Source organism: Lissotriton vulgaris, chromosome 4_1 (assembly GCF_964263255.1).
Source record: "Lissotriton vulgaris chromosome 4_1, aLisVul1.2, whole genome shotgun sequence".
NCBI classification, from domain to species: domain Eukaryota; kingdom Metazoa; phylum Chordata; class Amphibia; order Caudata; family Salamandridae; genus Lissotriton; species Lissotriton vulgaris.
In genome coordinates, this window is record NC_141691.1 from 882,318,349 (window position 1) to 882,342,107 (window position 23,759).

Consider the following 23,759-nt stretch of genomic DNA (forward strand, 5'->3'; position numbering starts at 1 on the left):
CTCAGTCAAAGAACGCATAGACAACAACGCGCACAACAGCAAAGAGCTCTTCAACATCGGGAAAGAACTCGCCAACCCCAGCACCAGCTCCAATGACATTCCACCTTCACAAGAACTGTGCGACTCCCTGGCTACCTTCTTCCACCGCAAGATCGCAGACATCTACAACAGCTTCGACACCCAGATGCAAGCGGCAGACACAGACACCCCAAAATCGCCACCCACCGAATGCACCGACCTTCTGCTCTCCTGGAACAACGTCAACGACGAAGAGACCGCCAAAATCATGAACACCATTCACTCCGCCTCACCTTCCGACCCCTGCCCCACCACATCTTCAACAAGCCAAGCTCCATCAACGCACCCCAACTCCGAAAGATCATCAACAGCTTCTTGGACACCGCCACCTTCCCAGAGAGCTGGAAACACGCCGAGATCAACGCCCTACTTAAGATACCAAAGGGGGACCCAAAGGACCTCAAGAACTTCCGACCCATCTCCCTGCTCCCGTTCCCCGCTTAAGCCATTAAGAAGATCGCCAACAGACAACATGACTCACTTCCTGGAGAAGAAAAATGTCCTGGACTCATCTCAATCCGGCTTCCGCAGCAATCACAGCACCAAGACCGCCCTCATCGCCACCACTGTCGACATAAGGACCATACTGGACAAGGGCAATACCACGACCCTCATCCTCCTGGACTTCTCGGCGGCCTTCAACACCGTCGGCCACCACACCCTTCGCACACGCCTCCACAATGCAGGGATACGAGGCAAAGCTCTGGACTGGATCACCTCCTTCCTCACCAGCGGAACCCAGAGAGTCCGCCTTCCCCCCCATACCGATCCGATGCCACCACGATCACCTGCGGCATACTCCAAGGATCATCCCTCAGGCCAACCCTTTTTAACATCTACATGGCACCGCTCGCCAACATCGTCCGAGCACACCACCTCAGCTTCGTCTCGTACACAGACGACATGCAGCTGATCCTCTCCCTCACCAAAGACCCGCACATCGCCAAATCCAAACTCCACATGGGAATGAAAGCCATCACAGAATGGATGAAGACCAGCAGCCTGAAACTGAACTCAGCCAAGACTGAGATCCTCATTCTCGGCTCCACCTCCTCCGCATAGGGCGACTCCTGGTGGCCGACCGCGCTGGGAGCTGCCCCGACACCCACAAAACACGCACGCAATCTGGGGTTCATCCTGGACTCAACGCTCGCCATGACCCAGCAAGTCAATGTTGTTTCCTCCTCCTGCTTCAACACCCTCCGAACGCTCCACAAGATCTACAGATGGATCCCCACCGAAACCAGGAGAACGGTCACCCAGGCACTCGTCAGCAGCAGGCTGGACTACGGCAATGTCCTCTGTGTAGGAACCACGGCTACACTCCAGAAGAGACTCCAGTGCATACAGAACGTCTCCGCACGCCTCATACTCTGACTGCCCCGCCACAGCCACATCACCACCCACCTACGAGACCTGCATTGGCTCCCGGTCAACTACAGGATTACTTTCAAACTCCTAACCTATGCACACAAAGCACTCCACAGCGTCGGACCAGTATACATCAACGAACGACTGTCCTTCTGCACCCAGAATCGCCAGCTGCGCTCTGCTGACCTCTCCCTCGCCAGGGTCCCAGGCATCTGCTGAACAACCACCAGCGGCAGATCCTTCTCCCACATCGCAGCATAGACATGGAATACCCTCCCCGCCCAACTAAGTAAGGCTTAGGACCTTCTGACCTTCAGGAGACGCCTCAAGGCCTGGCTGTTCGACCAGTAGCTGCCTCCCCCCACCCCCGCCTTCAGCGCCTTGAGACCCTCACGGGTGAGTAGAGCGCTCTACAAATGTCTTGATTGATTGATTGATTGATTAGTCCAGCCAGTTGAAAACTACACTCACACAACAAATCAGCTCAATATCAAAACAAAACATTTAGGAGAGATGATGTAGTGATGGTCTCCTAAGTGAAAATATGGTTAAACCAACAAAGCTATTACTAATATTTGTACATCTAAAGGAATCGTTTTGTGAACAAGAGAAAAGAGCGAACAAAACAGCATTAAATCCAATACATCTTTTGATTACCTTTGCACATATGTTTTTCATCGTGCGGTCTTTCACCATTAAAAATAAGCATTATCTACTGGATAAAGTTGCATCAATCATATTTAATAAGACGTTGCTGTCCGAGCTGTAACTCTAGCAATCAAAGGGCCTTATTACGAGTTTGGTGGTCCTTCTGAGGCACCGCTAATGTGCTGTCTGCAGAAGGACCGCCAAAGCCTTGGCGCGCCCACCCGCCGGATTACAATTGTAATCCATGGCGGGTGGTGCTGCAGCGGTTCCACAGCAGTGGGCTGTTAGGCTCATAGGACAGCCTAACATGCAGCCCGTCGCCCTGACAGAGCCTGGAGCATGTCCCTGCACGTTGTGGCATGCATGCCATACCATGAAGAAACAGGGGTGCAATTCCAAGGGGGTACAACATGTGGCCCCTTGAATGCACCACCAGTCCCAGGAGCGGCACAGGCCCTGTTAAGATTTCCTTAGTTGCCTTTCCGCCACCCTTTGCATGGTGGGCTCACTGCCATGAAAAGGGCGGTGGACAGGCAACTCATTTTCATTTCAAAAACTTTATTCGATTCATAAAATGGATCATAAAAGTACTGAACATACAATTCATCGTACCTCATAGAACAAGAAAAGTTTTTTTTAAATACACAGTTTTCCGAAATTTATAAGACATAATAATGACTGTTATAAAAATATATAATCAATGATTTTCACCAGAGGATATTCTATACAATGTGATGCTAACCATAGGCCTTCCTAATCTTTAGCGAAACTCTGATAAAATTTAGCATGGCACAGCAGGTTTCTACAGAGGATAGTGCTGACAGATAATCATACCCTTCCTTATAGGTGCAAGGTTGCCTCCCCTTCAAGATTGGTTTAATAAACCGGAGTCTTGGCTCTTGATATAAGGAGCAAAAAAGGACCGCATGTATAGTGCTTTGGCTATCCCTATTATTACATGGACAAGGGGGCAGCCTCTCACACCAACCCCCTTGTTTCGGGAAGGCAAGCAAAAAATGCAAAATGTCCAGTCTAAACCTTGTTAGTAGGAATCGCCATTGCACATTAAGGGTAAATGTTAGGTAAAACTGAGGTTGGGGCTTACGAGCATAAACATTAGCATTGTCCAAAGATGGTGGATTCAATGATTTCCAATACATTGCCTTTATGTCCGCCTTATGGTTTCCCTCTATTTTTTCAGGATTGTCATAATAGGAACCCAATCCAATTTTGTTTAACATGTTACAAACATAGGACAACCAAGGGATCTGTTTTGAATTTTCTAAAGCCATGCAATCAGTGATAATGTCTTTAGTGAGTTGCAGGTCTTCAGATTGCCATACTTTGCCCCATAACAATAAAGGGGACAAACGAATCGTATCAGAAACACTGACCATTCCAATTTCTTTGTGGCAGAAGATGTTTGAGCAGCCTTTGGGAACTGATAAAACCCTTTTTATAAAATTATTTTCCACCACCTGTATCACGGATGGTGTTTCAGTCCCCCACACCCCTGCCCCGTAGGTGGCCACCGATAAACATTTTGATGTGTAGAGGGTTTTGAGGTGCGTAACATGTTTTTGCCCTAGTTTGCTACAGAAACGGAAGATGCCCTCTATAGCCCGTGTTGCGTTCTGGGATCGAACCTTCATGACTGGCGTCCAGCTTAATTTACTATTAAACAAGGTACCAAGGTAGTTAAAATTTTCCACTTTTCCAATTATGCGATTATTTACCACAAATCACGATCTTATCTTGGAGTCTGACCTCGACTGCCTCATGATAACTGAGACATGGCTAACAGCAGACAGTAACCCTGATATTGCTGTCGCTCTTCCCCTGGGCTACTCACTCTTCAGGGAAGACAGAGCCAAGGGCCGTGGCGGAGGTGTTGCAATCATACTCAAAGACACCTTCTCCTGCCACACCTTTAGTCTAGAGTCCCTAAAAAAGACTGAAGGATTAGGTTTCTCCATTAAACTAAACGACCATACTTCGTTCTCAGGCGGACTCATTTATCGCCCACCCGGCAACGCATCTGAGTTCCTCGACTCACTGCATGACTCGCAAGGACAACTTTCACTCAGATACCCTTTCTTCTCCCTCCTTGGTGATTTTAACCTCCATCTAGAATCGACAACAGACATTCATACCATCAACTTCGTACAAACCCTCGATATATTCAATTTTAAGCAACTTGTTACCTCACCCACCCACTCCATAGGTCATACCCTCGATGGAGTCTGCACAAACTTCTCTCTCTTGACCACACTATCGCCCTTGCCCCAGATCTGGTCTGATCACTTCTTGATCCCATTCCACATCCTTAACGAAAACCTTTCCAACCGCAACAAATCTGCTTCCCTGCCCGCCAATCACATCAATTGGAAAAAGGTCCAGGATAACATTACTCTCAATCCGTCAATACAAACTCAAGCACCCACCCTCTCAGGTAATATTGATACCGATGCCGATCTTTTTCACAACTGGATCACCCAAGAAATAAATTCCAGAATCCCGCCTTCACGTCCCCGTACCTCCCGGGGCAAAACTAAACCCAACGCCCCCTGGTTTACACCAGAACTTGCTAATGCACATCTGCTTTGTAAAAAAGCAGAAAGAAAATGGCGGAAGGCCTACGAGGTTACTTATCGTTCCTCCTATATCGCAACTAGAAAAAAATACCTTTCGGAAATTAAACTGGCAAAGAAAAACTACTACACCAACGCCATAAAAAACGCAGGCCAAAAACAAAAGGCGCTGTTTGCGATAGTCAAATCATTTACGCAACCCAAGGCTCTGTTGCCTGAAATCCCACCCTCTCAGAAACTCTGCGATCAAATTTCTGACTTCTTCGAGGAAAAAATTGCCTCGATCCAAATCAACTTTCCCCCCCCCCCCGCCACTCTCCCAGTGCCCCCCCCACTGGTCTCCCAAAGCTGTACGCTAAGTCGCTTCTCCCCTGTCACGCTTGAGCAGTCGAAAAAAGCCATCCTGGCCTGTAAATCGGGCTCCCCGTCCGATCCTTGTCCTCCCAAGATACTTCACCAACTAATCAACGAGGTTAACCCGACCATCAACAACCTAATCAACTCCTCGCTTAGCTCAGGCACAGTCCCTAGCCGCTGGAAAAAAGGAATCGTCAAACCCCTTATGAAGAAGGCGAATAAACCCCCGACGGATCTTACCAACCTCCGCCCAATCTCGTTACTCCCGGCCTTGGGAAAAATCACGGAACATCTAGTCCACAATGAACTGAAACACTATCTAGATGAAAACAACCTTCTCCATCCTCAACAATCCGGATTCCGCCCCAAGCACTCGACAGAAACCGCCCTCATTGAACTGTCCGACACTATAAAAACTCTGCAAGATCAGAGAAAAAACTCCATCCTCATCCTTCTCGATCTAACGGCGGCGTTTGACACTGTCTCCCACACTATCCTTATCAGCAGACTCAGGGACATCGGCATCTCTGACTCTGCCCTTTCCTGGATCTCCTCTTTTCTCTCCGACCGTTCCCAAGCCGTTTCTTTGGGCCCATTTCACTCCAAAGACAAACCTGTCTCCTCAGGTGTCCCGCAGGGCTCCATCCTGAGCCCTCTCCTTTTTAACGTTTACCTCATTCCCCTCCTTAATCTAATAGAATCTTTCGGCATACCTGTTACCTCCTATGCCGATGACACACAGCTCATTGTGCCATTAGACAAACTATCCACCAAAGCTGAACTCAACCTAAAACACTGCCTGACTGAAGTATTTCGATGGATGGACAATAACCACCTGAAATGCAATTCGAGCAAAACGGAGATCCTTCCGATCGGTACAAACATCTCCTTCTGTCCAGCACTTTGGTGGCCTGACAATTGTGTTGCCCCCCCCCAGACAGTTTCGTCAGCCAGGAACCTCGGCGTTACCTTTGACTCCGACCTCTCCTTCGATCAGCATGCCAGAACCGTCGCAGGCAAATGCTTTGGAATGATCAGATCCATGAGAAAGTTCTTTGACTTTCTTCCCATCGATGCCAGAAAAACGGTGACAGTAGCACTCATTATCTCGCGACTGGACTACTGCAACGGCTTGCTCGCAGGAGCTAAAAAGAAAACCATCCAAAAACTGCAGAGCGTACTACACACAGCCACCCGTCTTGTCCTGGGCCTTCCCCGCAGATCCTCTATTTCTGCAGCACTTCGCTCACTTCACTGGCTCCCCCTTCACAAAAGGATTCTCTTCAAGATCCTGATTATAGCCTTTCGTGCCTACAACAAAACTGGCCCTAAATACCTCACCAAACGCTTCCCCCACTACCTGCCCAGCCGTCACCTTCGCTCAACCAACGACAACCTCATTCTTCTCCCCAAATACAATCTGAAATCGAAGGGCGAGAAGACCCTCAGCTTCCTTGCAACCAAAGCCTGGAACAAACTACCCAAATCCCTCAGACAACAAACCCAGGAAAAACCGTTTCGAAAACTGCTAAAGACCTGGATCTTTAATCTCCCGGACGATCACTCCAAAGCTTCCATCTAATCCTCTTGCACTGGCTCACTTAGGTTCCCTAGCGCCAAGATGCTCCCTCCGGAGCGAACGTCGCGCTCTATAAATACCCCACAAATATATACAAATATACAAACTTCCTGATGTTTGACCCTTTAGGGCCACAAGACATTACAAAGGATTTATCAAAGTTCACCTTTAAGTCAAGGTCAAGCATGAAAGTATTGAAGGCATCTAGAGATACTTGCATGCTATTTCCAGTTAATGTCATTAAAACGGTATCGTCTGCATAAGAAAGCATGGGAATACTTTTGCCTTTAATTTTTGGAAAGTCACAACCCTGGTTTAATAGATACTTTTCTAGCCCATTTGTATAAACCAGAAAAAGAAAAGGCGCCAAAATGCATCCTTGACGCACACCCTCAGTAGAAGGAATTGGTTTTGTCATTTCACCTCCAGAGCCAAATCTAATTGATACAGTTGTTGCTGCATGTAACCTGCGAAGCAATGTGACCAAAGGTTCCTCAAAGCCCATGTCATCCATCATCCGCCACAACTTATGTCTACAAACAGTGTCGAATGCACTTGTCAAGTCCATGAAGGCAAGATGTATTGAGGACTTTTTTGCCTTCATGTACTTGCCTAGAATTAGTGCAAGGTTCAGGCACTGCTCGACGGTCCCCTTTCCACGCCTAAGTCCGTATTGGGAGTCAACTATAAGTCCTGTAGAATCTGCCCAACTTTCTAATCTCGCTAGGATTACCCTACCCAGGATTTTGCATGAGGCATCTATTAAGGAAATCGGGCGATAGCAACGTGGGTCGCACCTATCACCCTTCTTAAAGATCGGCACAATGATTGCCTCCTCCCATGTACCAGGGATGCGCCCGACCACAACAGCCTTGAAGACATTCAGTAATATGGGTGCCCAAAAACTAACATTGGATTTAAAAAGGTCCAAGGGGACAGCATCTGGGCCTGGAGCTTTTAGTGATGATCCCTTCCCTAAGGCTTCCTCAATCTCAGTGTAAGTGAAGAGCCGAGGGAGGTGCCACCAGTTCCTCTGTCCTATCCGTACTTGCCATTATTGAAATGGAATTAGGATTAAAAATCTTAGTAAAGTGTTGAACCCATTGTTCAGCGGTGACCTGCATAACTATAGATTCTTTATTGTCGCTCTTAAAAAGGGGGCGATTTAGGACCTCCCGAAAGAGTCTACTATCTTTTAGTTCTGCAGCCTTTTCAAGATCTTCCCAGGCAATGTTTTTTAGGTCCTGCTTTCTTTTTACAATAGCCTCCCTATAGGCCTTTCTGCTAGTTCTTACAAGCTCTTTGTTTCTTGGTATTTGGCGCAGGGCTAGTTTTAGCGATCGGTGTGTGGCAGAACACACGGAATCAAACCATCTAAAGGCCTTTTGGCCACCCTTCCCCTTGGGTTTCCTAAGGTGCTTTGCTACATGACCACACAATTTCTCAAAGCTCTCAATAACCTGATGGGGGTCAGATACTGGGACTAGACATGATTCCATTTCCATTTTACAATTAACAACAATATCTTCCTCCAATTTTATCACGTTTACCTTCCCCCATTTCAAGGTAACGCCCTGATTCTTGCTGTACTTAATTGACTGTTCCCAGATCTTTGGTGATTCTTGTGCTGGCATGCACAATGACAACATTAGGGGATTATGGTCACCTGCGGGATTGGCCACCACCTCCAACTTATCAACGTTTTTGAAAAAGCTGCTGGATACCAGGACAAAATCAATTGTGCTCATCTCCCCCCTTGTACCCTGAAAAGTTGGTATATGCGGTGTGTCGGGGGCAGACCGAGGATCTACCACACACAAGTCATTCATGATGATAATATTGTTCAGAGCATCCCCCTGGGGTGTATGTTTTAAGTGGGTCAAGGGCTGAGCGTTTGAGTCCTCCAGTCCACACACGTTTGAGCCTCCAAAACTGCACAACGTACAGTTGAAATCGCCAACCCAAATGACAGACGATGAAGGGTGCCTGCTGCGTGCTTTACCCACTGCGTCCTCCAAACTTTGAATTATCGATATGTCATGTCCATTAAAGATGTTGTGATACCAGTTGATTAACAACACAGGTTCTGGGAAAAGATGTTCTAATAACAGCAGTTGGTACCAGTTTGTGTCCACCAGTTTCGAAGTTTTCAACTTCTGTAGTATTACAGACAACGCTGTCATTATACCACCCTTTGCCCTCCCAGATGTTGATGGAACAGCCAAAACGGTGAATGATTGAAAACCCTCAATGTCGCAGGTAGTCCTAGTCCAAGTCTCCTGAAAACACAGGATTCCCTGGGCTCCCACAAAGTCCACCCATGCCTCATCTTCCAATCTGCTTGTTAGTCCGGCAATGTTCCAAAATATTAAGGATATTACAGACGGCCCCTGTTTCCCATAGTTGCTTCCCAAAGCATCTCTTGTACTTGAGGGCTCTTGTTCAGGCAGTAATGTGTGTTTCTCACAACCCAAAGAGATATTTCCCCCAAAAGTGCCAACATTCTCTACGTGTGGGGGGCCAATACTCACAGTATCACAATCAACAGTCACCAACGCTGAGTCTTCATTGCGAGGTATCCCTAAGTTTTCCCTCTTTCCCAAATCTAGAACGGTAGGCGCGTTGCCCTCAAACCCAGTTGGTGGTCAGTCTACCCCGTCCATACCCATTAATGGGTCAAAGCGGTTTCTCAATGGGATATTATTATTATTTGAGATCCATCCTGGGTATTCTACGCCCTGAAACCTTGGTCTTCATGGGTTAAACGGGACTTGTGTAAAAGGGCCCATACTTGGTGGTCCCATAAAGGGGCCATTTGTCTCATGCCAAGGGGCACAATAATTTTGTGGGCCTTGGTTCATGTTCAGGTTATGTGCCCAACCCAAGTGATTTTTACCGTTTATTCTATACCCACGGTGGTTGGGGTTTGGGGCAGTATGATAAAGGTTGGGGTAGAAGTATTCAAGTCCCACACACTGGATGTCCCCCATCCTACCAAACCTCGGTTTACTGCAGATAATATCCTTAACCCAGATGTCTCTAAAGTTAATCAGGATGCAATCTCCCTCCAGATCTTTTTTGCTTGGCCCAACCCAGGGGACCCTCCGCACACTTAGGATTTTTGTAGCAGTGTCTTCGGATAGGGGCCTGTTATTATTTAGCCAAAATTTTGTTTTATTTAAAAGGTCCTCCATTTTCTCATATTTGTTCTCTGCAATTAATGGAACACCTGTCAAAATTGCCATATACGGAGCAGCCTCAGGGGGTATGTTTACATAGATCTGTTTACCAGGCAGGGGGGTTTTGCTAGGGACTAGAGGTTTGCTAACTGGAGTTTCTTTCCCTTCAGTATTTTGCAGGGTTGGGGCAGCTGTGTTTACTGGTGTAGCCACCACCACAGAGTTGTTTAACTTAGAGCCTGCATTAGTCGCCAGCTTAATTTTGAATAAAGTAGCTGGTGCTATACAAGGGGTAATACCGTTAAGATCTGCAGACACTGCAGTTTTAGGTTGCTGAGGTTGTGTCTGGTTATTCTTAGCACCCTTTTTTGCTAAACTAGTATTATTACCACCAGTAGCAACGGGTTGTTTGCTATTACCTACAAGACTCTCCAGTAAAGCTGTGTTTTTCTTAGCGCCGGGAAACCCATTGTGGGTAGCTGTGCGGGATATAAGCTTAAATAAATAAAATACAATTTTTAGATGTTAGAAACTCTAGTTGATCTAGTTTTAGATTAATGATTTGGGTTTTTCCCATCAGGGGATTCAGCAGGCTTTTTATCAGCTTCTCAAGACTGGCCATAAGGTCCTTATCTTGTCTGTGGGTTGGTTTTTTATCTAAGTTCAAAATACTTTTTTGCAGGTCCAAGAGCTGGGATCCTATCTGTGAAAGTCTCTCTTCAAAGGGATTTAGGAGCTTTTTGAGTGTTTCCCATACCACAGTCAAGAATTCTACGTCTTTCCCTTTTATGACGCAGAATGGCACCCCACTAGTTTCATTCTCTATTACGAGATTATTATTTTCATGAGTTACCACCAGCGAATCTGTGTCAATTTCTGGTGTTAGATCAGAAGGCTGTGTGTTGCTCATTGGGGGTGGATCTGAGGGTAGCGGAGATGGTGCCTTGGTGGATAACTGTGCCTTCGCAATCTTAGCCTTTATCCTTGCGTATGCTGTTAAGTTGTTACGCTTCCTTTTGTTATGTGACCCTCGTTGTTTGGTACAAGAATTACCCTCGCCCGGTTCTATGGGTTTGGATCTTGGCGCCATTTCCGGGGGACCGCCCTCACCCTCCTTCTCTTCCCCGTCTATCCCGACCATAGAAGATTTTAGGGAATTAGAGGATACTAATGGTGAGCCCCCCTTTGGTATAGATGTAGTGGGTACTAATGGCTGCCTTAGTTTCAATCAAGGTAAGAGGTGGGCCAATTAAACGATCAGGGGTTTTAGCGAAGGCTATGGGCCCTAATGAAGATTTTTTGGCCGCTGCTAACTCCTCTGACTGTCTCCTTGCGGCATCTAGTTCAATAGAAACTCGGTGCTGCATTTTGGAAATCTCTGTGTCAATGGCTGTGTGGGTCCTGGTAATAAAGTCATCTAGGGTACCATTTTTCAGTTTGGATTTGGCTGCCCTCTCTTTGTACTCACGGGATGACATATTGGCTAGTCAGGAAAAACGAACTGGCGGTATAGTTGGTAACGAAGGTTAGGGCCAAAGAGAGTGGCCCAGTCCAGTCTCTCCCAGCATCTAACGGCCTCAAACGGCCCGCTCTTTGCCCGGTCTTCGCCCCGTGCTGCGTCCCGCGCTGCGGGAGATTAGAGCTGTTTTATAGGGGGCATAGAGGGTGGTGGGCGTGCCAGCGGGGAGAGCGGACCGGAATCTGGATGTCGGTCACGCAGGGACTCCTGGTTGTTGGAGTCACTGCTACGCTCGCAGCCCCGCTGGTGTAGCTTGCCCGGTTCCGCCTTTCCTCCTCAGTCGACAAGCAACACCCGGCACAGCAAGGCGACGCGGCACCCGCGAAGCGGGTGCGGCGAGGTGTGAAGCCGGCTGTCAAGGGGTCCACGGCTGCACGCTCCCAACTGATGTCCTGCAGTGGCAAAGTTCCTTCGGTAGCAAGGTCCCGGACAGGCAACTCATAAAATGCTTGGTAGTACCGCAGCAGCACCGCAACCATATTCCTGTTCCTGACCACTGCGCGACCGCCGGGTGATCCTGGATCCCCAGGAGACACAGCGGTCCAATGGTGGCCCGATCGCTACACTCATAATACTGTGGGTGGGCCCAGCAGTGTGCTAGTGGCCGGACTGCCACAGCGAGTACAGCAGTCCTATGGACCGCCGTACTCATAATAAGGCCCTTAGTCTTTGAGGGAGAAAAGTGATCTTAGCTGTTACATCGGACGCATAAATATGGGGTTAATTTGACATATGTGACCCAAGCTATAGAATAATGCTCGTCTCCTCTTCCTAAGTGAACCATCCATTTGTTAAATGGTCCAAAGAAGGGCGAACAATATTGCGGATATAGTGGCTTCAAAATCTTTATTCTACTTTGGATGTATGAGATAGCTGAGGTTCATGGAGGCCCTGCACAATCTGAGGCCACAGGCTGCCCCTCAGATTACTAGGCCTGTCTTTTGTTAAAATCAGGTTCTTTGAGATCGGGCAAGTACTCTTTTGATATCTACTGAAGCTAATGGCCTCACGCCATTTATCATTTCTAGAATGTAAACACTGGTCTGGGCGGAGGGTGAAGTGCTCAGATCAGTAAGTTCAAGTTCATTCTGAAAACTTGAAATTCAAGGTGTTAAAGACCACGGATGCTGCTTTCACATAATGACAGAGGGAAGAGCTCATTGTATACATGTATATCAGGCTTTGCTTTCTTTCTGGTACCGACTTTATAAAACAGTGGAGATCCTCAAGGGTATATGCAGATGTGCTGGAGTACACATATAACATCTTTTCCATGTCCTTTTGTATTATATAAGTGAGGGAGCGTAAGGTGTATAAAACAGTGCTAATGCAGCATTATGACAGGATTCTTGCAACAATGATTCAGATGTTGTTCCTCGTATGAAATTGTGGAAGGCATTACTGAAAATGGGGATGCCCCCAGGTTTGGTGGCTATTTTGGTTAAACTTCACGAATCGACCTATGCGTAGGTTCGTTGGGGCAAACCGGGAGAGACCACTAAAGGTTTATGGTGTCCAAAGGGGTTCGACAGGGGTGTGTGCTGGCCCCTACTTTGTTTTCCTTATTTATAAACGGGGTAGTCCAGTACTTTGCTAATCACCCAACTGATGCACCAATGTTAGCTGGCATGAAAGTCCCATTACTCATGTTAGCGGACGACACCCTGCTTATATCCAAGACGAGACAAGGGCTGCAAGCGCACTGTCTCCTTTTGAGGTGTTTTGCTGCAAACATGAGCTAGTGGTCAACGTAGGGAAGACAAAGTTCATGGTGCTCCATAAGTCTAGGATTATTAAAGCTAGAGTATATATGGATGGCGTTTTATTGGAGCAAACTTACATATTTACCTACTTGGGTGTTATATTTAGTGGTAAACTAAGTTGGAAGCCCCAAGTCGAAATGCTGGCGCTAAAACATGCTCAGCTAGCCGGAGCCTTGATTAAGAAACACAGGCTTTCCCAAACGAAGCTTATTGCCCCTATATTAAAGATATATACAACCAAAATTAGCCCAGCCATATTATATGGTGCAGAAATATACGGTTTCGGAAATTTATCTCCACTTACTATAGCTCAAAATAAGTGTGTGAGATCGTTAGTTGGCCATCCGCAATATTCTCCTCTACTACCCCTGTTCCTTAACTGGGTTGTCACACCATTGCAGACGTAGCGCGTTATAGACCGTTGGCATTCTGGAGGCATCTCTGGATCACTCCGGAACTCTCCTTGTATGCCAAGGCCTTATTGGAAGTGAGGAGGTTGAGCCGATCATATAGGATCCCATGGCTGAATTCCATCAGGTCCTTGTTGACTGAAATGGGGATGAGCAATCTATGGGAATATCCTGAGGTTGCGGAATTTCCATCAAAGATAGATCTATAGAGCAGCCTATTGGGAAATGGTCAGAACCAAGAGATACTCTTCCGACATAAGTTAGTCACTGTCGAGGGATTTCCTCGATATTCAGGACAAAGCCATTTTTGAAGATTATTGGGATCTTATCGCTAAGCCTCAGGATCGCAAGCTCTACCACCAGTTCAGAATAGGCACGCTCCCATCAAGATGTTTTACAAGTAAATGGGATCCCGCTAGTTGTGACAAGTGTATATTTTGTCCAGACCATAGTGAGAACATAGATCATTTTTTATTTGCATGCCCTGCTTACCACCGGCCTAGGAAAAAATGGCTCAAACCAGTATGCATGCCCATGAACACACGATCGGCGATGCTCGCGAAAAGAATTTCAAAGTCAGATACTTCCACCCTCACTGTGATTGGAGTGACAAAGTTCTTGAGCTGGGCAAAGCCCATACGTAACAAAAAGGGGGGGTATAGTAGTATATAGAGTAAAGATGGGCCCTGCTATGATGGAGTAAGAGTTATGATTTGTACTACCTTGTTATTGCATGGTAGATAACATGTTTCCTTTTAAAAGCAATCATTGCTGAAATTAAGATTGCACGTTGGTTTACATATCAAATCTGCTTTTAAGGACCTGTTTTAATATGTATATATATTTATTTATTAACGTATGATGGAGTAGTATCGTGGACTAATTTCTCTCATTTAGATGATGAATTTTAAGTGAAGGGGTGTTTGTTTTAACCCTGGATGATTTTGTCTTTGATGATGAACAATCGCAATAAAGACTTATTGAATTGAATTGATTCGGATTTCAGTGCGGTAAACAACAACATCGTCGTGTTATTCCTCAAAAGTTGTAGAGATGCTATTTATAGCACCTGGTAAATTCAGACTCCTGAACAGTCGGATTTTCGAGGATGCAAATCATTTGCACCAAATACTTTTACATGGAGGAGGAGACTGGTCGACTCATGGTTGGGGTGCATACACACATATATTGGTGTTTCTTGTGATGGACTTTGGCTGATAGTACCAGGGGCGGCTCCTCTGTTATGGCAGAGAAGCGTCGCCCCACTGCTGGAACCAGGAGACGCGTGTTAAATAAAATTATAATAAAGCAGTCAATAAAACTGCTTTATTATAATTTTCTTTTACTCCAAAGCAGCAGTAGAGTCTTGAGGGAGGGCCCTTCAGGAGCAGGAGGAGTGGTGGGCTCAGGGCACTGCCAATGCGCATGTACGTTTGGCCAGACTTGGACGTCTCCAGGCTATTGCTTGGAGATGTCGGCAGAGCTCAGCAGCACCGGCTCCTAGTCCCTGCTGGAGCGTGGAACTAGTACGCTCCGCCCAGTCCCTACGCTGCTCTCATGCTGAATAATACCAGCATGACTGTAGCGTCTAGATTGGCACAGGGGAGTCTGGGAAGCTGCGTGAGTATCGTCTGTAGAGGCGGCGGACGACAGGCTGCAGGTCGTTTTTTGTTTTTTTTATTCTCACTCCCCCACTGATTTCCCCAGCTAGCAGCAGCCACTGGTTCATACCACTGACTCAGTGTCCTTCTTATCCAAGTTCATATAAAAACTTCTCCACGTGATGTTTTCGCTCCTAGTAGTCTGATGGTTCAATCCGAGTGAGACCCAAGGACACTGACGCAGTGAGGTCAAAACGTCGACAACCAATGACAGACAGGACTGCTGTTACTTCAATACATTAAGGGCACATTAAAAGATGATGCTTTTGACTCTTCCTTTGAAACAGGAACCAACCTTCATATTTGTTTACACCCGCTTGAGCACCTTTTCACTGTGCATGCAAAGCGCCGTCAGATTACTTGTCTACTTTTGTGATTAATATTTCATATGCATAAATGAACTATATATCCATTTAAAAACAGATAATACACATTAGATTAACTACTTTTGTTTTCAGTGTCAAGTTCTACGGCATTGATGACTTTTATTGATGAATTCAATTCGATAGTGATTACTATTTTATGTTGAGTGTTTTATGCATCCACGAGTAATTAACTATATAATTTGAATAAATCCGCAAGATCCGTTTCTGTTCTTTCCTATATCGAGTACTGAGGTAAATAGTCGATGGTAGAGTCACCCTCTCTTAGTACACCTAACACTGAAGACTCGTAATGAGGCCCAGGTATTCTAAATCCCCCAATGGATATTAAGGGATCCGTAACAAGCATAATTTACCTATGTTCAGATACCTATGTTCTTTAAACGATCTCATGACTACTTGATATGTTGTTATTAAATGTTTCCATGATTATTATCAGGGCACTGGAATTATGCGATACTGCGGTCGCTGCATTTTCTGCACAGTTACCAAATCTATCCTATGCTGTATAGGCTGCAGATTTTAACAAAAAAATGTTTTTATGTCAAAGGGATCAGAAGTTATTAAAACGCAGCAACAAGCACTGACTGGTTACATTTCAGGTGCTTATCTATGTGTTATGGTATTAACTGGAACTACTGCAGTGAAACCTTACACTTACAGTGTTAACGTTAGTAAAAATAACAAAATAATGCAGTAATACTATCATAAAATGTCCTGCCTTATACTTGATAATTTGACTTTTCATGCCACATAATAGTTCACCCTCTCGCATTATTTGGTCCTTCCCTGTCATACAATTCCAGTGACCCTGATTACTATATATGATATTCTGAGGTGTTCGTTAATGGCAAAGCTAATATGCATAAGAGAGAGAGGAGATACTAAGCCTTCTTCTAGTCGTAAAAAAAAAAATAGATGCAAACTGGTCTATCTGCAGGTTTAAGTATAATAAACCATCTCTTGGTCAAGGAAATGATCTCTACCAGGCGGTCCAGACATCACATCAATTCAGAAACGCAGCTGATCACTGTGGGATGTATTTTCACCACTCGTTAGTGTACAAAGAAAGACGAGTGCAGAAAATTCACATCAAGGTGACATTTTAGAAAGCAGAAGATATCAAGTTTCATGTTACCTTGGTGGGGACTCGAGCAGTCAGAATAAAGGCCCGGCATGATGCAAGAACCTGTGGAACAAAAAAGAAAGTCAGCAATGGAGGAAACGTGCAGATGAAGAGTTTGATTAAAAATACTAAACTATTGTGCATTAGAAATGTAAAATGTCCCCACAACCTCGTATACCCGTCCCATATTTCACAAAATCGTGTCAAGAACCACTTCCCGCCATCCTCTCTTAAATCACAGTGGGAGTGTGGTGAAAAAACGCGGCTAGTTAAAGCGTTCACCCGTCCCTAACGATGTTTATTTCACTGCAACGCTCAATCAGTGTTTCTTCCAACATGCCTATGGATAAACCAATGTCCTGCAAATTATGCATGGTATATAGCAACTTTTACAAACTAAATTAAAAAGTGGACATACAAAACTGCATTGGCTTAAGAAATATTTACACACATTCGCCTGGTGGGTGAAGAGGTCAAATGAAGGCAAAAAGAATAAATGGGTCACAAGGTATTTCCCGATGCACAAGTAGATGGCAAGGAAACTAATTACATTTCAGTACAGTTTGTTTCTCTCCTGGGGCACTCTAGGTGGCCACACTTAAAACTGCCTTGCAAAGAACATATAAATGGATAAACTGCAATATCCTGTCGGCACAAAACAAATATTTGATAACTGAGCGATTTCCAACTGCAAGTGGTAATTTATGTGTAAAGAAATATGGCCTGTGAAGCAAAGGGTGTCCCCTTGGAAGCTGCAGGGGTCCCATGTAGACCTACTGTCCGCTTCATTCTTTAATGGCTGGCTTTCTATTTGCCCCCCTTGCTCGAACCAAGGTCACACAGCGCGTCCGCATTCATAGACTTTCAAATGCTGTCAAGTAGCCAGAAGGTGACAGGGTGACGCGTAACTAAACAAATACACTCATTCTGTGTGCTCAGAGTGCGACAAATTGTTCTTTATTATTGATGTCACGTTTTAGAATACAACTGAGAGGAAATGTACTGTGTGCAGACCACGCATTCATGCCCTTTAATTAACTAACATCATGGAACCAGGGAACTATCATGATTGTTTCTGTGAATCTATCAATGTCATGGAGGTACTGCTTGCAATAAATGACTGTAATAAAAACACCCTGTACAATTTAGGAGGCAGCCTTTCTGCACCAGAGTCTTTGATGTTTTCATTAAATATAAATTTGCTTCATAAGAAATCTGCCCGCAGTTGCTGTTCATCCTGAATAATTAATACATTACTCACCTGCTTTAGTCACTTAATAATCTTAATCCCAAACCACTTTTTTTTCTCAGTGTCAATGGCAGACCTGGACACTGTCTTTGAAGAGCTGCCCCGACCCCCGCGTCAATCAACCCCTCCCTCCGCATGGAAACTCCCTATCCGTGGATGGTGCAGCCCACACTCACACAGTGTAGCTGGAAGGTTGCAGGCTCTGCTCCCGCCCACACTCCACGCACCACCGCCACATCCGAAGTCAGCATTGATCACACGCAGTGCTTGAAATGGAAAGATAGTAGTGAAGGTACTCTGTACCACAGGACCTGCTTCTTTCTGAGAAGTGCTGATACTCTCCAATTATAGTATAACGTCACTTTTGAGAAGTGCAGGTACTCTCCCTCTCGAAATGGTACTCAGTACCGGACATTACCGGCCCATTTAAAGCACTGATCAGGGCCGGACTGGGAACCACAACCGGCCCTGGCAAAGTGCTCGGCTGGCTCCCCAGGAAGTTGGGGGTGCGGCTGAGCTGTTTGCCAGGGCCGGTTTCGGCCGATTATGTTACAGAGGCCGATATTACAGTATTCTGCAAAAGCTGCCTTGTAACAAAAAGGCCCCCCAGGGGCCCAAAACCGGCCCCACCCTGGCGGCCCACTGGGGAAATGCCCGGTGCCTGATACGGCCAGTCCGGCCCTGGCAGTGATCATACGCACAAGGGGCTGGGGGTATTACTGAAAGCCGCATGGCCCAACATAGAGACCTCTCCATTGGGAAAACCACTGTCACAGGCAATAATCTGTACTCAGATTCAAAACAGCACTGAGAAACCAGGCAACAGTTAAATATTACACAGTGCTGGATTAAACCCAGGGAGGCCCCTAGGTAGCTGAAATTTCGCCCCCGCAAATGATCTCCTAATACCCAATGCACCAGACTTTTTTTTTCAAACTGACAGCTGTCAGAAGATGAGCTTTTAAGAGACAAACTGTTATGAAATCAGATGTCTCTGGTTAATGTACTTTAAGTTCTCACTGGGAAAATAACATTTATACAGTATTTTCTCTATAGAGTCTTTTGAGTTGATTCATTGCTATTGTTTGGAACAATATTTAGGAAAGCTTTTAAACATTTTCTTTCAAGATCAAATCAATATTATTTTGACCTGTTGTCAGAGGTTCCCTAAAAGGAGTGGGCTCTCTAGGCCGTGCCCACTTTTCCTATTTGGTAATCCGGAACTGTACTACGCTATACATCATAACATAACAGCTATAGCCGTTGGGATGGGGGCATGGAGCGCTGAACCTCTAATCTCCTGAAGCGGAAGCCGGGAGAAGTCCGCTTTTTAAAAAAATTGTATTTCTCTTGTGTCACTCCTTATTATCTTGTATTTTAACTGGGCACTCACCCGGCTGACACCTCCTGCAGCGGGCTCGAGACTCGCCTGAACAGCGACTCCTTCGCTGCACCGATCAAACTTAAAAACAAACATTAGAGCGCCATTGTCGGCGAGGAATTGAGGCCACGCCCACATTGAGGCCACGCCCACCCGCCCCCTTTCCTACCCATAAAGATGTGCAACCACAGGACGCGCAGCGGACGAGCGCAGCGGGAGCGCCGTCTGCGCGCCGAAGGCGCACCTAAGGCAAGCCCGTCTGCGCCCGTCCGCGCACGATCGGGCCCAGGGCCAGACTCTACGCCTGTCCCTCCAACTACAAAGGTAAGCTACTCTCGTAGAGAGCTTCTTAGCCTTAGACCTAGAAAAACCAGCGCTTGCCACGCTCCGCAAGATCCGAACATTCCCTACTTCAGCTGCAACAATTGCAAACCAACGAAGCTACTCCTCCCTAAATCCCCGGTCCCACCGCCTGTCCTCAAAATGGCGACACTCAATTGCAGATCGCTCCCGAAGCATGCCCTGCATATTAATCATCTTACTGTTGATCTAAACTTGGACATACTCTTCTTGACAGAAACCTGGATCACTGAGCACTCCAATTCCGATATGGTACTGGCTCTCCCCCCCGGCTTTCTCATCTTGTCCCAACCACGCCCTTTAGGTAGAGGAGGTGGTATTGCCATCATTTTCAGGGACCACCTCGCCTGCCGCATTAACACGATGGCAACCCCGGAATCAAAGAGCTGTCTCTTCACTTTTCAGCTTACTCCGACCAGCTCCCTGTCAGGCCTTCTGGTGTACCGGCCTCCCGGCCACTTCGCCCCCTTTGCAGCATCCCTCTCGGATATTGTTTCCTCTTCAGCCCACTTGTCATCAAACTTCCTCATAACAGGTGACCTCAACATACACTTTGACGACCCGCTGGACACAGGTGCTGCTGATCTTATCTGCGACCTGGCTTCTCATGGCCTTCTCCTTGCCAACACCGGTCCAACACATGTTAAAGGGCACCTTCTCGACCCAGTGTTTTCGAACATCCCCTCCCTCCAATTTATTAACTCCCAACCACTTCCATGGACGGACCATTTTTTGATCACTTTCCACATTCCTGGGGCCATCAAGAAACCCCATAAAGCCTCCATCTTTACTAAAGATAGATCGTGGGCCAAACTCTCTGCGGTGGACTGGTCCATAGCTCTGGACTCTTCTACCCCGAGCCTTGCGGCTGACCCGTCCGAGGCTGACACCCAAGTCAGAGGCTGGCTCTCCTCCTCCCTCGATAGCCTCATTCCCATAAAAAGTCGGGAGATCAAAGATAGGACAATGGGCCATGCCCTGTGGTACACCCCGGAACTCCGAGACCTCCGCAAAGAATGCAAAAAAGCGGAAAGACTGTGGAGGAAAGACTGGCTACATAGTAATAAAGACACCTACAACATAGCGGTAAGACGCTACAAATCGGCCATTAAACTAGCCAAGACCACCTTCTACGACAACAGAATTAAAAATGCGGCCAATTCGTCCAAAGAATCCTTCCTGATAGTTAAGGAATTGCTCAACATCCCCTCAGCTCCCACTGCCTCTCATTCCCCTCCGGACAGATGCAAGGACCTAGCCTCATACTTCGATTCCAAAATCACGCGGATCTTGGAGTCCCTTCCCCCAATCAGCCCCCCCATCCCGGTTGATTCAGACGCCTGCTCCACCAGCCCGCGGCTGTCCTCCTTTAGAGGAGTCTCCCTCGATGAGGTCACCACCACGCTGGCCAAAATGAGAAGTGGATCCCCCCTGGACCCGGCACCCGTCAGATTCTTAAAAACCGTTTCTCCCAGTACTTCACCTACCATTAGGGATCTGATTAACACATCTCTTGCCCAAGGCACAGTGCCCTCCTCATGGAAGAGCGCAGTTTTCAAGGCCTTGCTGAAAAAGCCCAACCTGAACCCGGACGATATGGCCAACTATAGACCCATTTCGCTCCTTCCCTGCATCAGCAAGGTGGCTGAGAAATTAGTCAACGTGCAACTCTCCCAATTCCTCGAGACAAATAAAATTCTACGTCAGTCACAAACCGGATTCCGGCCGGGTCACGGCACAGACACCGCACTCCTCTCCGTCATCGAGGAGGCTAGGTGTATCCTGGATTCAGGAGGATCAGTGGCAGTGATCCTCCTGGACCTCAGTGCCGCATTCGACACGGTGGACCACCGTGTCCTCCTCCATCGCCTGGCCAAGGCAGGAATTGTGGGAACCGCACATGCTTGGATCAAATCCTTCCTCTCGGGTCGCTCATTTCAGGTGTGGGACGGCAACTCCCGCTCAGACCCCCTTCCACTCACATGTGGTGTGCCCCAGGGGTCCTCGCTTAGTCCCACCCTGTTTAATGTCTACATGGCCCCGTTAGAGGATGTGGTTACCCCCTATGGGATAAAAATAGTCAATTATGCCGACGACACCCAACTCGTCGTCTCTCTTTCCCAGCTGGACAATAACCCTGAAATCCTACTTAACTGCCTGCAAGACATACATACCTGGATGTGCGAATCCTCGCTGAAGCTGAACGGGACAAAAACAGAAATCATGCTTCTGGGCAACAAATGGTCCTCCGTCCCTCCTTCAGTCTGGCCAGATTCCTTCGGTGACATCCCTACGCCTAAGACTGAAATTAAAACACTGGGCTTCTGGTTGGAGCAGGACCTCTCCTTGAAGACCCAGGCAGTCAAGACCGCGGGGACCTGCTATGGCCTTCTCCGTTCAATTCGCAAGATCCTCCCCCTCCTGCCCCCCCTGTCCAGGAAACTTCTAGTTCAAGGGCTCATACTAGCACGTCTGGACTACGGCAACGCCGCATACCTCGGCGCTCCTGAAACCACGCTGGCCAAACTCCAGCGTGCACAAAACGCCGCGGCGAGACTCATTCTCAACCTTCCTCCCAGAGCCCCGACCACACCGGCCCTTAAAACTCTGCACTGGCTTCCGGTCCGCCAGCGAGTGGAGTTTAAGGCCATGTGCATCACGCACAAACTCATCAATGGGGCTGGACCTGCCGCCCTCAAAGATATGATTACACCTTATAAAGCCCACAGAAACCTTCACTCGGACAACGAACATCTGGCCACAGTCCCAAGATTCAAGAAGTCGCGTACCGGTGGCCGCCGCTTCTCGGTCAAGGCTGCCTCTAAATGGAACGCTCTTCCTCGCCTGCTGCGCCTGGAACCTAGCCACGCACTTTTCCGCAAAAAACTCAAAACCCTCCTCTTCCCCAAATAGTTCCTGGCTTCCCCGTCCTGGATTTTACATTCTTATAGCGCGGGGATGCCCTCGGGTCACCAGGCGCTCTATAAATCTCAAAATAAATAAATAAATAAATAAATAAATGGATAGGGCTGAGGGAAAATGTCATTAGGACTGTCAATCTTACATCCAGCTCTTTCACTAGCCAGGATGTGGATAAGATTCCACAGCAGGAGAAACTGGCAGATATGCAGCAGTAACAATCAACAAGGGTCATGCAAAGGTATTCTGGAGTACTGTGTGGCCCACCAGCATGTCACCCCTGAAAGTGATAGAATGTGAGAAGTCCAGGGAGTGCATACATGCAGGAAACTGCAAAAGTTCCCAAGACGCTCACAGAATCGAAATGCCTTCCACACGAGACAGCCAGCCAAAACCTCATGCGCACTTGGAGAGGGCAAACCACTCTTCCCCTGCCCTGTTCTGTGAGGAGAGCAGCCCCGCCCCTACCCAGCTGAGGGAGGAGGAAAATAAAATGATAATAACGAATTATTATCATTTTATTTTTTCCTTTTTTGAATTGCTCAGTGGGGCGTCGCTCCTCCGCCTTAGCAGAGGAGCCGCCACTTATTATCTGACATAAAAGGTGGGAAGTAAGCTTTATGCCGTAACGGTATGGTGCATAGTGAGCATAGCAGGGAAAAATGCCTGGTTGGTATGGCATTCTAAGACTTTCAGGGAAAAATGCCTAGTTGGTATGGATTTCTAAGACTTTCAGGGCAGGTTGGTATGGAATTCTAAGACTTTCGGTGAAAGACAGCAAAATGGGCCTAATGGAACATGACATAAGGCTCCACCGTGAGTAGTGACAATAGCTCCTTCCATCCCTGCTTGCAAACTACCAAAAAAGATGACTATTTAGGACAATAGTTTTAACGCGATTAGTGTGTTATTTTATTCAGATTAGGCGGGCTGACGAATTGCGTCTTACAGAGGAGGAAATGAGTGTCATCATTCCATCGTAACGAGATCTGAATGCTTCACTGGGCAAAGGAAGAAACAATATAACAAATTATTCTATCAAGATTTATCATGTATAAATAAGTTATGAGTGAAGCAGTTGAATACTCTAAAACGTTCTTCTGTATCATCAATCAATCAATCAGGGTTTTTGTAAGGCGCGACTAATCACCCGTTAAGAGTTTCAAGACACTGGGATGGGGACCG

The 23,759-nt window shown here is 46.8% G+C and overlaps 1 protein-coding gene across 2 annotated transcripts in view; it reads right to left on the reverse strand.

The window, feature by feature from the left end:
* The window catches only part of CARMIL1 (capping protein regulator and myosin 1 linker 1), a 994,750-nt gene that overhangs the window by 681,501 nt on the left and 289,490 nt on the right, over positions 1 to 23,759 (reverse strand). For both annotated transcript variants that reach the window (XM_086965173.1, XM_086965172.1), the window contains exon 3: positions 16,678 to 16,728. In XM_086965173.1, coding sequence (XP_086821299.1) covers positions 16,678 to 16,728 — 51 coding nt within the window. The remainder of the gene's footprint in view (positions 1 to 16,677; positions 16,729 to 23,759) is intronic.